General features: G+C 47.1%; 1 protein-coding gene across 1 annotated transcript in view; it reads right to left on the minus strand.

The window, feature by feature from the left end:
• Positions 1–2,459: 2,459 nt before the first annotated feature.
• The window catches only part of sde2 (SDE2 telomere maintenance homolog (S. pombe)), a 47,269-nt gene continuing 33,283 nt past the window's right edge, over positions 2,460–16,445 (minus strand). The window contains exon 9 of the mRNA XM_055636244.1: positions 2,460–2,959. Coding sequence (XP_055492219.1) covers positions 2,744–2,959 — 216 coding nt within the window. The 3' untranslated portion in view covers positions 2,460–2,743. The remainder of the gene's footprint in view (positions 2,960–16,445) is intronic.

The following is a 16,445-nucleotide window of genomic DNA, read 5'->3' on the forward strand; positions in this document are numbered from 1 at the left end:
TCATAACTAAGGACCACTCACACCTGCTTATTCCTCCTTCTCCCCTATCCTGTCGGGCTGAATATGCCAAAGCTTGAAAGCACGAACCACCAGATTCAAGATGGGCTTCTGTGATCTTGCTTCTTGCTGTGATCGGACTACGGAATGGATGTATTCTCGATCTTCCAATCGCTGTGGCTCTTGTTGCACGTTCTGGCATTTTCCTCTTTGCACTAGCTGTTGTACTTGTACACGGCTTGATTGTACTCACGTACAGAACTATTTGACTAGGAGCTTTTCACTGGATTTCTTCCCCGCTGTTATCAGGCAATTGAACCATCCCCTCGACATCTAGAGTGTGGCCCAGACCTCCCATCTACCTCATTGGAGACAAGACACAAAAAGCCGGAGTAACTCAGCGGGACAGGCAGCAACGCTGGAGAGAAGGATTGGGTGACGTTTCGGGTCGAGACCCTTCTTCAGGCGAAACGTCACCCATTCCTTCTCTCCAAAGATGATGCCTGTCCCACTGTCCATGTCTAAAATCTGTGGTACACAAAAGTGCTGGAGAAACTCAGCGGGTGCAGCAGCATCTATGGAGCGAAGGAAATAGGCAACGCTTCGGGCCGAAACCCTCCTCTAAGGTCTGTAGAACTGGATTAAAATAAAATCGAAGCAAAATAATTCCTTCCACCTCTTCTGTTTGACTACCTGAGAAAGGGTCTGACTCTCAGTCTGTAGAAGGGTCTCGACCAGAAACGTCACCCATTCCTTCTTATCCAGAGATGCTGCCTGTCCCGCTGAGTTACTCCAGCTATTTGTGTCTATCTTCGGTTTAAACCAGCATCTGCAGTTACCTCATTGGACACCTTTGAGCTATCTTTACTGGGACTTTATCTTGCATTACATGCTGTGCCCTTTGTCTTTATCTGTACACTGTGAACGATGACTGACTATAGTCATGTACAGGTCCACCACTGATTTTCTGGCACCCTTGGTTCCAGGGTCTTTCTGGATTATCCGTTTTGCCGGAAACATCGGAGGTCATGGCCTCCGAGAGGTGTCCAACCGTACCAGAATAGTTAGTTAGTCCTGAGTCTCGTCCGTTTTGAGATATGGGCTTTTTACTGTGGGTGGGTAGGGGTCAATTTTGTTTCTAGGTCCCTATCCTGGTCGGTGAGGCAGCTTTTTCTCCAGGCTGCCCGTCGACCCGTCCTCGTGGCCTACCAGCGGGCTTGGAGAGCCGTTTCCTGGCGGGGACCGCCCAGCCCCTCGGCCTCGGTGGTGGCACAGCGCTGGAGCGCTATCGTGGAGCGGAGCGGGCGACGCTGGATCGCCGCGCTGGAGCTCCGGTGAGCTGTGACCGTCGAGTTCAACACCTCCAGGCTGCGGTTCTGTGGAGCGGAGCGGGCGGCGCCGACTCTAACACCGGGAGCCTGGGAGCTCCAAACCGGCGCGGCCTTGTCGGCTTCGGAAGCTGCGGCCTCCGGCTAGAAATCGGCCGTTCCAGGTGGCCCAGCCGCTGAGTGGACTCTCCCGACGCTGGGGCAACACCACCCGGTGAGAATGGCCAGGAACATCGGGCCTCCGTAGAGGCAATTGCGGTGGCCTCAATAGGCCTGACTTTGGGTGAACTTCGGGTTGGGGACTGGACATTGTGCCTTCCCCCACAGTGGTAACCATTGTGGGGGGTTGATTTTTTGTCTGTAGGTAATCCTGTTAGTCTTTGTCCAAGATGGCTGCCGTGAAGGGAGAGTGGACGCTGGCGCGCTTTAGCTGCCGCTGCTCTCTCTTCACATTGTGTTTTTGATTTTTTGTTTTTGGACTGAATTCTGTTTTTAATTTGTGTTTCTGTGATGTCTTTATTATTTATTTCATTCTGATTGTATGTTTTTTATTCCTGTTAATCTTTGTAAGGTGTCCTTGAGATGTCTGAAAGGCACCCATTAAATAACATTTATTATTATTATTATTATTATTAGAATGGTTGGCCTAGGTAGCCGGATACCGACCGACCACAAAGTTGGCTATGGGAACGGATCTGCCGGATTAGGCTTTATCTTGGAGTACCAGAGCCCCGGTCATCGGCTGCCCATGTCTCGATGAGGTTGAGATTGGTAGCCTCACCTGTCATAGGCACCACATTTTTGGGGGACTTGCGAGGATGGGGGGGATTTCAAGAGCGCTCTCGTAATTTTGTTTAAATTAAAGGAGGCGCCAGATCATCAGTTGCCAGAAAATCTGTGGCGGACCTGCCTAGTGTTTGTTTTGAAGTTGGGACACAAAAATGCTGGAGTAACTCAGCGGGACAGGCAGCATCTCTGGAGAGAAGGAATGGGTGACGTTTCGGGTCGAGACCCTTCTTCAGATCGCGCAACAAACGTTTTTAACTGTACCTCACCACACGTGACAACGATAAACCTAAACCAATAACGCCTGACAACGATAAACAAGTGGAAAAAACCCCAGTAGAAATGGAACAAAATCAAGAAACTAGTTTTATATTTATTTTTTTTTTCCACCCAATTTATAAAAACCCGCAAAGAAGAAGGACTTTGCCTCTGTCTGTCGGCCGAGAGCAAAGCCCAGCATTTGAGGTGCTGTATGTGGACGGAGCGAGCCACGGCTGCAGAGGATGAAGCAGGCGTTCAAACAATGCACAGTAGGGAGATGGGAGCAGTCGCCGCCCACACGCTGGTCCGCACTCACAATGGAGAGGCCCCAGGCGGCAGGGTCACCCAGGGGGGGGGAGTCGCATCTTCTCTCATTTCTTCCGGCCTCTGGCAGGCTTGGCAAAGAGCGAGGGGTCCATCTGTTCCCTGGACAAGCCCCTGACGGAGAACAGCCTGGCGGCACGGTCCTGCAGCGTGCCTCCACACTTCAAGCCCAGGCCCAGCAGCTCGTTCTTCAACCGCTCCAGCCCCAGGCCCTCCAGCTCCTCAGCCGAGTCACATGCTGTCCAGTCCTCCGGCCCTGCAGCCTGTGGGAGCGGTGGGGAGAGGGAGAGGGAGAGGGAGAGGGTGAGGTCAGATTCATCAAGGGAACAGGTGCTAACAATGTGCAGATCTCTTCAATCTCCACCAGAGGGCAGTGGATATCAAGCATAGAACTCAAGGGGTCAGGCAGCATCTCTGGAGAAAATGGATAGATGATGTTTTGGGTCAGAACCTTTCTTCAGACTCATTGCAGTAGAAAAATAAGACCCCCCCACCCCCACACTCTGCCCACTACAAGAAGGCTCCCGGCCCTTTAAGAATAAGGAGTAAGGCATTTAGAACAGAGACAAGGAGACACGTTTTCACAGAGAGTGGTGAGTCTGTGGAATTCTCTGCCTCAGAGGACGGTGGAGGCAGGTTCTCTGGATGCTTTCAAGAGAGAGCTAGATAGGGCTCTTAAATAAATAAATAGCGGAGTCAGGGCATGTGGGGAGAAGGCAGGAACGGGGTACTGATTGGGGATGATCAGCCATGATCATATTGAATGGTGGTGCTGGCTCGAAGGGCCGAATGACCTACTCCTGCACCTACTGTCTATTGACCCAAAACGTCACCTATTCATTTCCTCCAGAGATGCTGCCTGACCTGCTGAGTTACTCCAGCACTTTGTGTTTATCTTTGGTATAAACCAGCATGTGCAGTTACTTTCTTTTTGCACGTTCCGCTTTCCCACAATGACCATTCTGTTCTGGGCCTCCTCTATTGCCAGAGTGAAGCCACACGCAAACTGGAGGAACAGCAACTCATATTCTAGTTGGGAACCCAACGGTGTGAAGACTGAATTCTACAATTTTAAGTAAAATCCCCCCCCCCCCCATCTCCCTTCCAGCAAGAGGTACTGAAGTTTGAAAACACACACCTTCAGATTCATGGACAGTTTTTTCCCAGCTGTTATCAGGCAACTGATCCATCCTCTCACCAACATGTGAGTGGTCCTGACCTTCCATCTTCCTCACTGGAGAGCTGCTGCAAACTATCTTTAATCAGACTTTACTGAACTCTATCTTGCGTTAAGCTTTGTACCTTTGATCCTGTATTAGTACACTATAGATAGCTTGATTGCAATCACGGTGCACGTGACAATAATAAACTAAACAAACTCAATTCCCCCTGTCTCCCCTCCCCTGACCCTTTCTAGCAAATGTGGAGGGAATGTGGAGGGAGACATCGTTTCGAGTCAGGACCCCTTCTTCAGACGGTACAAGTTTGCTTGGTATGAGCTGCCCCCTGGTGGAGATGGGAGAGATCGCTCTCCATCGTCACCTTGAATCTACTGCATCTGGCCCCTGAACACCACTCGAGGACAGCTCGCTCACTACATTGAAAATTGGAGGAACAGCACCTCATATTTTGCTTGGGCAGCTTACACCCCAACGGTATGAACGTTGACTTCTCTAAATTCAAGTAACCCTTGCTTCCCCTCTCTCTTCATCCCTCCCCCTTCCCAGTTTTCCGACCAGTCTGACTGTCCCTGACAATATTTTATCTCTGTTTGCTTTGTTGTTACCTTCTCCCAGCTAACAATGATCCACTCTACACTTTCCTTGATCCGCATCCCCTTTGTCCTGTTTTCACACCTTACAGTTCCTTATCTATTTATCTCCCTCTCCCCTGACATCTGTCGGAAGAAGGGTCTCTACCCGAAACGTCACCCATTCCTTCTCTCCAGAGATGCTGCCTGTCCCGCTGAGTTACTCCAGCATTTTGTGTCTATCTTTGGTTTAAACCAGCATCTGCAGTTCCTTCCTGCACATATTTAACAGTCAGAAAAAATGGGCATCCATTGACTAACAAACAGTTTACCGGTTTGCATAGGTTTACCAGAATGATGTAGGAACAAGGAACTGCGGATGCTGGTGTACAAAACAAAGACACAAAGTGCCGGAGTAATTCAGCGAGTCAAGCAGCTTCTCTGGCGAACATGGGTACGTGACCTTTTTGGTCAGGACCCATCTTCACACATCACAATGGTCTGAGGGAGGGTCCTGACCCAAAATGTCACCTATTCATGTGTTGGAAGGAACTGCAGATGCTGGTTTAAACTGAAGATAGGCCCAAAATGCTGGAGTAACTCAGCGGGACAGGCAGCATCTCTGGAGAAAAGGAATGGGTGACGTTTCGGCTCGAGACTTCCAGTCTGATGAAGTGTCTCGACCCGAAACGTCATCCATTCCTTCTCTCCAGAGATGCTGCCTGCCCCGCTGAGTTACTCCAGCTTTTTGTGTCACCTATTCATGCTCTCCAGAAATGCTGCATGACCCAGAATGATGCCTTGATTAGATGGGATACGCTACAGGGAGAGGCTGGATAGATTTGGATTGTTTTCTCTGTAATGTCGGAGGTTGAGGGGAGAGATTATAGAAGTGTATAAAATTATGAAAGGTATAGATAGGGTAGATGGTCAGAATCTATTTGCGAGGATGGAGAAATCTAAGATTACAGGGCATACCTTTAAGGTGTGAGGAGCAACGTTTAAAGGAGATGTGTATGGGAGAAGGTTTATTTGTACATGGAGAGAGGTGAATGCCTGGAACACACTGCCGGAGATGGTTGTGGAGCCAGATACCAAGAGAACTTTGGATAAAAGGTCCGAGGGGCACAGAAGGTGATGGGTGTATGGAACGAGCTGTCAGAGAAGGTAGTTGAGGCAGCACTATAGCAACTTTAAAATACATTTGGGCAGGTATATGAATACGAAAGGTTTTGCTGGCAATTGGGACTATCTTCGATGGGGGACCTTGGTCAGCAAGTATGAGTTGGGCCAAAGCTGTCTGTTTCCGTGCTGTACGACTCTGGGGGGAAACAAAAATGGGGAAAAGCCAGTTGCCATTCACTGTTAGACCAGCGGCTTGGTGGCAAAGTGTGGGATTTTCTCGTCTCTTTTAGGACTTTAATTTTTTTTTAAAGCAAATCATTCCTCCCCGCCTCACAATGGTAAGTGTGCTCACAGCTTCTAACTTTCACCTGGCCAAGTACAACAGACAGAGCAAAGGGAAATGTCCAGAGTGCAGAATATAGTTATCTGGGGGTGGGAGGGGGGAGTGGGTTGTAATCCTGGGAGTCAGTGCGGTCCTACCAGGGGGCCTTACTTTCTGCGCCCCGGAGGTCGGCTGCGGGAGGTGCTCCTGGTGAACAAGGGCTGAAGAGGGTCGTGCAAGGAGAGTGAGGACAGCTCGCCGGACAACCGGGGTGGAGGGGACGGCTGCAAGGGGCCTTTGTGAACAGCTGCAACTGGGACTGTAACATAGCACCAAAATGGTGCCTGTTGTGTATGAACAAGTGGGCTCTTCTGTTCATTCTTCATTCGGTACTGACCGAGGGGGATGGCACTTATGTACAGGAATAGTCTTGCTGAGCTGTATGCAACAATTCCATTTCACTGCACCTGGCACACGTGACAATAAAATATACCACTGATATGGGGTGAAAGGGCCCATTTACATGATATATCTCCCCATGTCAAGGCATTCCCGAAGCACATGCGATATAATCCTTGGATTAGAGGCTATGAGCTACAGGGAAAGGTCGGACAGTCTTGGATTCTGTTCTCTGGAATGCCAGAGGATGCGGGGATACCTGACAGAGGGTATGAAATATAGATAGGGTAGACAGTCAGAATCATCTTACCGGGATAGGAAAAAAATTAAACACTAGAGGGCATAGCTTTAAGTCGAGAGGGGTAAAGTTTAAAGTGAATGCGCGGGACTAGTTTTTTTTTGCACAGAATGGTGAGTGCCTGGAACGCATTGCCAGGGGTGATGGTGGAGGTAGATATGAGAGTGGCGTTTAAGACTTTTCAATTGGCACGTGGATATGCAGGGAATGGAGGGATATGGATCACATGCAGGCAGATAAGAGTAGCCTTGGCCTCGTGTTCAGTACAAACATTGTGGCCGAAGGGCCTGTTTTGTTTAGAGATACAGCGCGGAAACAGGCCCTTCAGCCCACTGAGTCCACACCGACCAGCGATCCCCGCACACTAACACACTATCCTACACACACTGGGGACAATTTACATTTATACCAAGCCAATTAACCTACAAACTTGTCCGCCTTTGGAGTGTGGGAGGATACCGAAGATCTTGGAGAAAACCCACGCAGGTCACGGGGTGAACGTGCAAACTCCGTACAGACAGCACCCGTAGTCGGGATGGAACCCGGGTCCCTGGTGCTGTGAGGCAGCAACTCCACCGCTGAGCCACTGTGCCGCCCTGTTCTATGGATGCAGTGGGAAGAAATGAATAACGGCCTGACGCCCAACTTGCTCTTCACCTCTGCCTTACTGGCCTGCCGCAACAACACTCACTACAAAATGCACATTAGCACAGAGGGAAACTCGACAGCACCAACAATATGCAGCGGTGTCTTTTAATCCACGAGCCTGGAGTAAGAATATGCAACGTAGAACAGGAACAGGTCCATTGGCCCACAATGTCCATGCCGAACCTGATGCCAATTTAAACTAATCTCCTCTGCCTTCACATGATCCACACTCCCCCATTCCATTCACATCCAAAGCCGTCTTCAACACCACTGTCGGATCTGCCTCCACCACCACCAGCCCAGGCAGCCACCACCCTGTGTAAAAAAACTTGCCCCGCACATCTCCTTTAAACTTTGCCCCTCACATTTTAAAACTATGCCCCCTAGTCTTTGAGATTTCTTCCCTGGGATACCTGTCTACGTCCTTCCTCGTTGTATAATACTTAAATCAGGTCTCCACTAAATCTCCGGCGTTCCAGAGAAAACAATCCACGTCTACCCTGAAGAACATAGAAACATATAAAATAGGTGCAGGAGTAGGCCATTCGGCCCTTCGAGCCTGCACCGCCATTCAATATGATCATGGCTGATCATCCAACTCAGTATCCCGTACCTGCCTTCTCTCCATACCCCCTGATCCCTTTAGCCACAAGGGCCACATCTAACTCCCTCTTAAATATAGCCAATGAACTGGCCTCAACTACCTTCTGTGGCAGAGAATTCCACAGATTCACCACTCTCTGTGTGAAAAAAACTTTTCCTCATCTCGGTCCTAAAAGATTTCCCCCTTATCCTTAAACTGTGACCGGTACCGACGGACCCGAGACATCACCCGTCCATGTTCTCTCGGGAAGCCGTCTGGCCGGCTGAGTTACTCCAGCACTTTGTGTCTTTTCTGGTAATCCAGAATCTGTAGTTCTTTGCTTATAAATGATTTTTTTTTTAATTTGCTGCCATTCGTTTTCTTAAGAAAGCAACATTAGGCATAGAATGAAATGTAATTTAGAATGCAAAATATAATTGACCTGTAATCAGATTTAGTCAGAGCTACGAAGATATTGCGTCAAGAGAATTATAACGTTACCAGAAATAGCTGTAGACCTAAGTATTTCTGAACTCAGCAGAAAAGCTCCATATGCCCACCCCATCTCTGAAAAAGTTGCCCCCTAGTGTCCTATTAAATCTTGCCCCTCCCACCATTAACCTACAGTGCCCTCCATAATGTTTGGGACAAAGACCCATCATTTATTTATTTGCCTCTGTACTCCACAATTTGAGATTTGTAATTTAAAAAAAATCACATGTGGTTAAAGTGCACATTGTCAGATTTTACTAAAGGGTGTTTTTATACGTTTTGGTTTCACCATGTAGAAATTACAGCTGTGTTTATACAAAGTCCCCACATTTTAGGGCACCATAATGTTTGGGACACATGGCTTCACAGGTGTTTGTAAATGCTCAGGAATGTTTAAATGCCTCCTTAATGCAGGTATAAGAGAGCTCTCAGTACCTAGTCTTTCCTCCAGTCTTTCCATCACCTTTGGAAACTTTTACTGCTGTTTATCAACATGAGGACCAAAGTTGTGCCAATGAAAGTCAAAGAAGCCATTATGAGACTGAGAAACAAGAATAAAACTGTTAAGAGACATCAGCCAAACCTTAGGCTTGCCAAAATCAACTGTTTGGAACATCATTAAGAAGAAAGAGAGTTCTGGTGAGCTTACTAATCGCAAAGGGACTGGCAGGCCAAGGAAGACCTCCACAGCTGATGACAGAAGAATTCTCTCTATAATAAAGAAAAATCCCCAAACACCTGTGCGACAGATCAGAAACACTCTTCAAGAGTCAGGTGTGGATTTGTCAATGACCACTATCCGCAGAAGACTCCATGAACAGAAATACAGAGGCTACACTGGAAGAAGCAAACCACTGGTTAGCTGCATAAATAGGATGTCCGGGTTACAGTTTGCCAAGAAGTACTTAAAAGATCAACCACAGTTCTGGAAATGGGTCTTGTGGACAGATGAGATGAAGATTAACTTATTTCAGAGTGACGGCAAGAGCAAAGTATGGAGGAGAGAAGGAACTGCCCAACATCCAAAGCATACAACCTCACCTGTGAAACACAGTGGTGGGGGTGTTATGGCCTGGGCATGGATGGCTGCTGAAGGTACTGGCTCACTTATCTTCATTGATGATACAACTGCTGATGGTAGTAGCATAATGAATTCTGAAGTGTGTAGACACATCCTATCTGCTCAAGTTCAAACAAATTCCTCAAAACTCGTTGGCCAGCGGTTCATTCTACAGCAAGACAATGACCCCAAACGTACTGCTAAAGCAACAAAGGAGTTTTTCAAAGCTAAAAAATGGTTTTCTTGAGTGGCCAAGTCAATCACCCAATCTGAACCCCATTGAGCACGACTTTTATATGTTGAAGAGAAAACTAAAGGGGACTAGCCCCCAAAACAAGCATAAGCTAAAGATGGCTGCAATACAGGCCTGGCAGAGCATCACCAGAGAAGACACCCAGCAACTGGTGATGTCCATGAATTGCAGACTTCAAGCAGTCATTGCATGTAAAGGATATGCAACAAAATACTAAACATGACTACTTTCATTCACATGACACTGCTGTGTCCCAAACATTATGGTGCCCTGAAATAGGGGGGGACTATGTATAAACACAGCTGTAATTTCTACATGGTGAAACCAAAATGTATAAACATGGCCTTTATTAAATTCTGACAATGTGCACTTTAACCACAAGTGATTTTTTCTATTACAAATCTCAAATTGTGGAGTACAGAGGCAAATAAATAAATGATGGTACACAAAATTGCTGGAGAAACTCAGCGGGTGCAGCAGCATCTATGGAGCGAAGGAAATAGGCGACGTTTCGGGCCGAAACCCTTCTTCAAATAAATTATGGGCCTAAATAAATGATGGGTCTTTGTCCCAAACATTATGGAGGGCACTGTTCCTAACAAATGTCTTTTAAATATAGTTATAATTCCTGTCTCAACTACCTCCTCTGGCAGCTCATTCCATACACCCACCACCCTTCTGTGTGAAAAAGCTGCCCCTCAGATTCCTATTAAATCTTTCCCTTCCCACCTTAAACCAATGTCCTTCAGTTCATGACCCCCCCCCCCCCCCTTGTATTCTGTGTAATCACCCCATCTATTCCCCTCATGATTTCCCACCTCTATAAGATCACCCCTCATCCTCCTGCGCTACAAGGAATAGAATCCTAGCCTGCCCACCTTCTCCGTAAAGCTCAGCCCCTCGAGTTCTGGCAACATCCTCGTAAATCTTCTCTGCACTCTTTCCAGCTTGACGATATCTTTCCTATAGCTTCTATATTATACTCTGCTCATGATTTAAAAAATCTCTATAAATCAACCCCTCAAAACGAGGTGAAAGGAGGGGACGACAGAAGGAGTACAACTGGGGAGAATTTAAAAGTGAATGCTAAAGCTTCTATGTATGTGTTTTAAAGGAAATGGCTGGCGAGAGCAAATGTGTGTGACTTACAAATTGTTGCAGCACCATGTGCTTTTTTTTAAACGCATAGTTACATGGATAGTGTGTAGGAAGGAACTGCAGATGCTGGTTTAAACCGAAGATTAGACACAAAAAGCTGGAGTAACTCAGCGGGACAGGCAGCATCTCTTGAGAGACGTTTTGGGTCGAGACCCTTCTTCAGACATGGATAGGACAGGTTTGGTGGGATATGGACCAAACGCGGGCAGGTGGGACTAGTGTAGCTGGGACATGTTGCCAGTGGGCCGAAGGGTCTGTTTCAACGCTGTATCACTCTATGACCATATCTGGTCAGGCCACTTGCGTTTGCCAGGAATGTTGGCGGGGAGAATTGCACACTTGTTGTTGTTGCAGAGCTTGTTTGCTCCCAAATGGCTGCTTTCCACTTGGCATGCCAAAGTCAGGTCGGAATCAGCTGCCATCCATACGTCAGACTGCGTGCAAATGTCTACAGCCATTTATCAAACACCCGGCTGTGGGTGTGTATTGCAGCAACCCCAGGTTTAGACGGCGGTAATTCCCAAGCAGCAGGGGATGTGGATTGCAGACTTTGACAGGCCAACGATTATCTTCTCTGATTGCAGGATTTGCAAGTAGCCTTTATAATGCAAAGATCAGAGTCAACAGTCTCTAATACCGCGTGCATGTGTACAACTTTGCAAGGGATTCTGACTCCATCTGTTTAGTTGGAGGAACCATTTGGGGGGAGTTTGAGTACGCAAATTTCGGCAATCCTACGCAAATCTAACAGAGAGTTGTCACTCACTGCAGCCTGTTAGAGACACTAGAGGTAGAGAGGATGTTTCCAGTAACGAGAGAATCTAGGACAAGAGGGAGACAGCCTCAGAATAAAAGGATGCACTTTTAGAATTAAGATATCCGAGTTAGGATGGGCTGGCGTTGGAGAGCGTCGATAGGAGGTTTACAAGAATGATAGGTACACAAAAATGCTGGAGAAACTCAGCGGGTGCAGCAGCATCTATGGAGCGAAGGAGATAGGCAACGTATCGGGCCGAAACCCTTCAAGAATGATCCCAGGGATCATTGGGTCAACATATGATGAGCGTTCAAAGGCTCTGGGCTTGTAATCGCTGGAGTTTATTTAGAAGGTTGAGGAGGGACCACATTGAAACTTACCGAATAAGGAAAAGACTGGATAGAGTGGATGTGGAGAGGATGTTTCCAGTAATGGGAGAGTCAAGAACCAGAGGGCACAGCCTCAGTATAAGATTACAATAGACAATAGGTGCAGGAGTAGGCCATTCGGCCCTTCGAGGCAGCATCGCCATTCACTGTGATCATTGCTGATCATCCACAATCAGTACCCCGTTCCTGCCTTCTCCCCGTATCCCTTGACTCTGCTATCTTTAAGAGAGCCCTATCTAACTCTCTCCTGAAAGCATCCAGAGAATTGACCTCCACTGCCTTCTGAGGCAGAGAATTCCACAGATTCACAACTCTCTGGGTGAATGTCGTACCCGTAGAAAGAAGTTGAGGAGAAATTTCTTTAGCTAGAAGGTGGGGAATCTGTGGAATTATTTGACACAGCCGGCTGTGGAGGCCGTAATCAGATATTTTTAAAGCAGAGATGACAAAATTTTTGACTAGTACGGGTGTCAGCGATTTATGTGGAGAGGGCCGGAGGATGGGGTTGAGCGGGAAAATAGTACATGGCAGAGTAGACTTAATGGGCCGAATGGCCTAATTCTGTTTGTGTCTTCGGGTCTAACACCATAGGTTAGGTTTTGGTTTAGTATTATTACAATGTCAAGTGTACCCCGGTGCAGCGAAAATTTTTGTTTTGCATGCGATCCAATCAAAGGTGAGGGGAGAAAGATTTAACAGGAACCCGAGGCAGAACCTTCTCACACAGAGGGCGGTGGGTGTAAGGAATGAGCTACCAAAGGAAGTAGTTGAGGCAAGTACCATAACAACACTTAAAAGACATTTGGACAGGTACATGGATAGGAGAGGTTTAGAGGGGTATGGGCCAAATGTGGGCAGGTGGGAATAGTGTAGATGGGAGTATCTGGGCCGAGATGGACAGGGCGGCCGAAGGGTCTGGGTTCGTGCTGTAAGCTCTCATATCCCACAAAACTGGAGCTTCCTGGGGAAACTCAGGCAGTCACAGGGAGAACGTGCAAACTCCACACCGACAGCACCCGAGCACCACAGGCTGTGTTTTTGGTTGCACTACAGTCCTTTGTTTTACACTATTACAGTTACCAAAAATTACGCTTATTAATTTATTGTATTATTGATTATTGAATATTATCCGTGCGTTATTGCATTAATGGGCCTATTAAGCTGCAACAAGTAAGGATATGAAGACAATCGAGCCTACTCCGCCATTCAACCATGGCTGATCTATCTCTCCCTCCTAACCCCATGCTCCTGCCTTCTCCCCATAACCCCTGACACCCGTACTAATCAATAATCTGTCAATCTCTGCTTTTAAAATATCCACTGACTTGGTCTCCACAGCCCTCAAGATGATCACAGATTCACCACCCTCTGGCCAAAGAACAATCTTGCCTCTTGAAAATAACACCACAGTGTATGTGTACAGGTTGCTTCACGAAGATCCACACAGGGGCTAGATTCTCTCCCTGCTGAAGGCTTTAGTGATACAGCGTGGAAACAGCAACGTCCGCCCACTGAGTCCACACCGACCAGCAATCATCTCGTACACTAACACTATCCTATATACACCAGGGACAATTTACAAATTTTACCAAAGCCAAACCTGGAGTGTGGGAGGAAACCGGTGCACCCGGAGAAAACCCACCCAGGCAACGGGGAGAACGTACAAACTCCGTTATAGACAGCAACGGTAGTCAGGATTGAACCCGGGTCTCTCGCGCTGTGAGGCAGCAACTCTACCGCTGTGCCCTGTGCAAAGCAAGGAGAGTAGGAACTAGAAATTATTCTTTCATTCAACCAGCTTCTGAATCCATTCTAATATCTTCATCCATTCGAGCTATCTTTAATTGGACACAAAATGCTGGAGTAACTCAGCGGGACAGGCAGCATCTCAGGAGAGAAGGAATGGGTGACGTTTTGGGTCGAGACCCTTCTTCAGAAGTTTGGAAGTCTGTAGATCTGTTGAAGACATCTGAAGAAGGGTCTCGACCCGAAACGTCACACATTCCTTCTCTCCAGAGGTGCTGCCTGGCCCACTGAGTTACTCCAGCATTTTGTGTCTATCTTCGGTTTAAGCCAGCATCTGCAGTTCCTTCCTACACATCTTTAACTATGTCACAACCTGCCTCGCAGAGACTCAATCAGAAAAAAATGGGCATCCATTGATTAACAAACTCAGTAACTCAGCAGGTCAGGCAGCACCTCTGGAGAACATGGTACGTGACAATTTGTGTGGTGACCCTTCTGCAGACCTAAGATTTCATAGTCTTGTACAGTTCAACCATTGATTGAATACACTGAGTGTCACTAGCAACGTGTCATCTTTATTAACCTCACAGTCGTAAAACCTGATTATTTGCGACTGACTAATGATCAGGTTCCACTGTGTATATTTGAGCGGTTGGCAGTCGTTCTGAAGCTGTCATTTTCCTGTGGTAGTTTAATTTGCTACTTCCTAACTCGCTGCCAGCCATCTACGACCCTGCATTTAATTACTTTAAGGAAGAATGAAGTCTGGCAACATTAGCACCATATCCAGCTGACAAGTGGGCCGTGTTTGTGACTGTATATTGCACTCACTTTTGGCTCAGACATAGCTGGCTTCCTCCCATTCCAGTTCTTTAGCACGGGGAGCAGTTGAGGCAACAAGATGGATTCAAAGAGGAAACAAGAGAAGCACAGAAGAATGAAATAAGCTGAATGGTTTAGATTCAAGAGGGTGGAGTATAAAACTGGCAGACCAGATGACCAACTCGCACACTGACCACTCGTTCTGGATTCAACCCATACTATTTTGTCATTCTTCTTGCATACCAAGGCTGCATCGCAGATCTCCCAACCTACTTCGTTGCAGCCCTTGCACTTTTTATCTGCACTTTCGCTGTAGCTGTAACACTAGATTCTGCACTAAAATGCAGATACAAGACACTGCAGATGCAGGAATCTTGTGCAAAACACACGCTAGGGCAATGTCCGATTCACCTCCACCCCATTGCGGACATTGGACTTTGTCAGTGGAACTGGTGCGCTACAATGCTGAGAACTATATTCTGCACTCTGTATCTCCCCCTTTGCTCTACCTATTGTACTTGAGTTTGGCTTGGTTATATGGTATATCTGATTGGATCGCAGATCTCAAAACCCACTTTGTCTAAGCCCTTGGGCTCTTTTACCTGCACTTTCGCTGTAGCTCGCACACTAGGCGTGGCTTTAATGCAGATGCCGCGGGACAATTGGAATCTTTGTGCAAACACACGCTAGGGCAATGTCCGTTTTTCACCTCCACCCCATGGCGGACATTGGACTTTGTCTGTGGAACTGGTGCGCTACAATGCTGAGAACTAGATTCTGCACTCTGTATCTTCCCCTTTGCTCTACCTATTATACGTGAGTTTGGCTTGGTTATATGGTATATCTGGTTGGATAGCATGCAAAACAAAGGGTTTCACTGTACCTCGGTACACTTTTTGAAAATATAATAAACCTAAAAGGCAGGAGGAAGTCAGCGTGTCAAGCAGCATCTGGGGAGGGAAATGGACAGATGATGTTTTGGTCGGGTCCTTTCGTCAGACTAATCGGACAGGTGATGCTTCTTTAGACTGAAGGATCCCAACCCAAAACATTGTCTGTCCATTAACCCCACAGATGCTGCCTGACCCGCTGAGTTGCTCCAGCACCGGGTTTTGCACCATATTCTGCACTGTTTCTCCTTTGCACTACCTATCTTACTCACATAAGGTAGCGATTTGGCTAGAAAGCGTGTAAAACAATTTTTTTTTTCATGGTAATAATAATAAACCAGACTCAGGGAGCATGTCTGGAGAGAAGGAATGGGTGACATTCCGAGTCGAGATCCTTCTTTAGAAGGAGGTCTGAAGATCTGTAGCGGACATCTGAAGAAGGGTCTCGACCTGAAACGTCACCCATTCCTTCTCTCCAGACATGCTGCCTGTCCCGCTGAGTTACTCCAGCATGTTGTGTCTATCTTCGGTTTAAACCAGCATCAGCAGTTCCTTCCTGAACATATCTTTAATTGGACTTCACTGGACTTTATTTTGCACTAAACATTATTCCCTTTATCCTGTATTTGTATACTGTGGGCGGCTTGGATGTATAATTTTTCTGCTGGCTGGTTAGCACGCAACAAAAAAGCTTTTCACTGGATCTCGGTATACGTGACAATAAACTAAACTAAACCAGTATGTGACCCATCCATCCTCGAACGTTCCAGCCAGTGTAAGGAATGTGAGTGAGTGTAAGTGTTTATTAATTGGAAGAATCTTGCCCACCCTCCAAATGTGATGCAACAGATGCCCAATGTTTAATAATGCCCCGTCAATGCCAGCTACTGTGGGAATATACTGTCAATGCTAGTTTTGTAGCCGTAGGGATGGGTGGGTGGGTCACGCCTGATACAACAAGGCCTAATTAATGGCAGCTACTGTTGCACTGAAGATAGACATAAAATGCTGGAGTAACTCAACGGGACAGGCAGCATCTCTGGGTAGAAGGACACCT

This window comes from Leucoraja erinacea, chromosome 5 (genome assembly GCF_028641065.1).
Source record: "Leucoraja erinacea ecotype New England chromosome 5, Leri_hhj_1, whole genome shotgun sequence".
Taxonomy (NCBI): Eukaryota; Metazoa; Chordata; class Chondrichthyes; order Rajiformes; family Rajidae; genus Leucoraja; species Leucoraja erinaceus.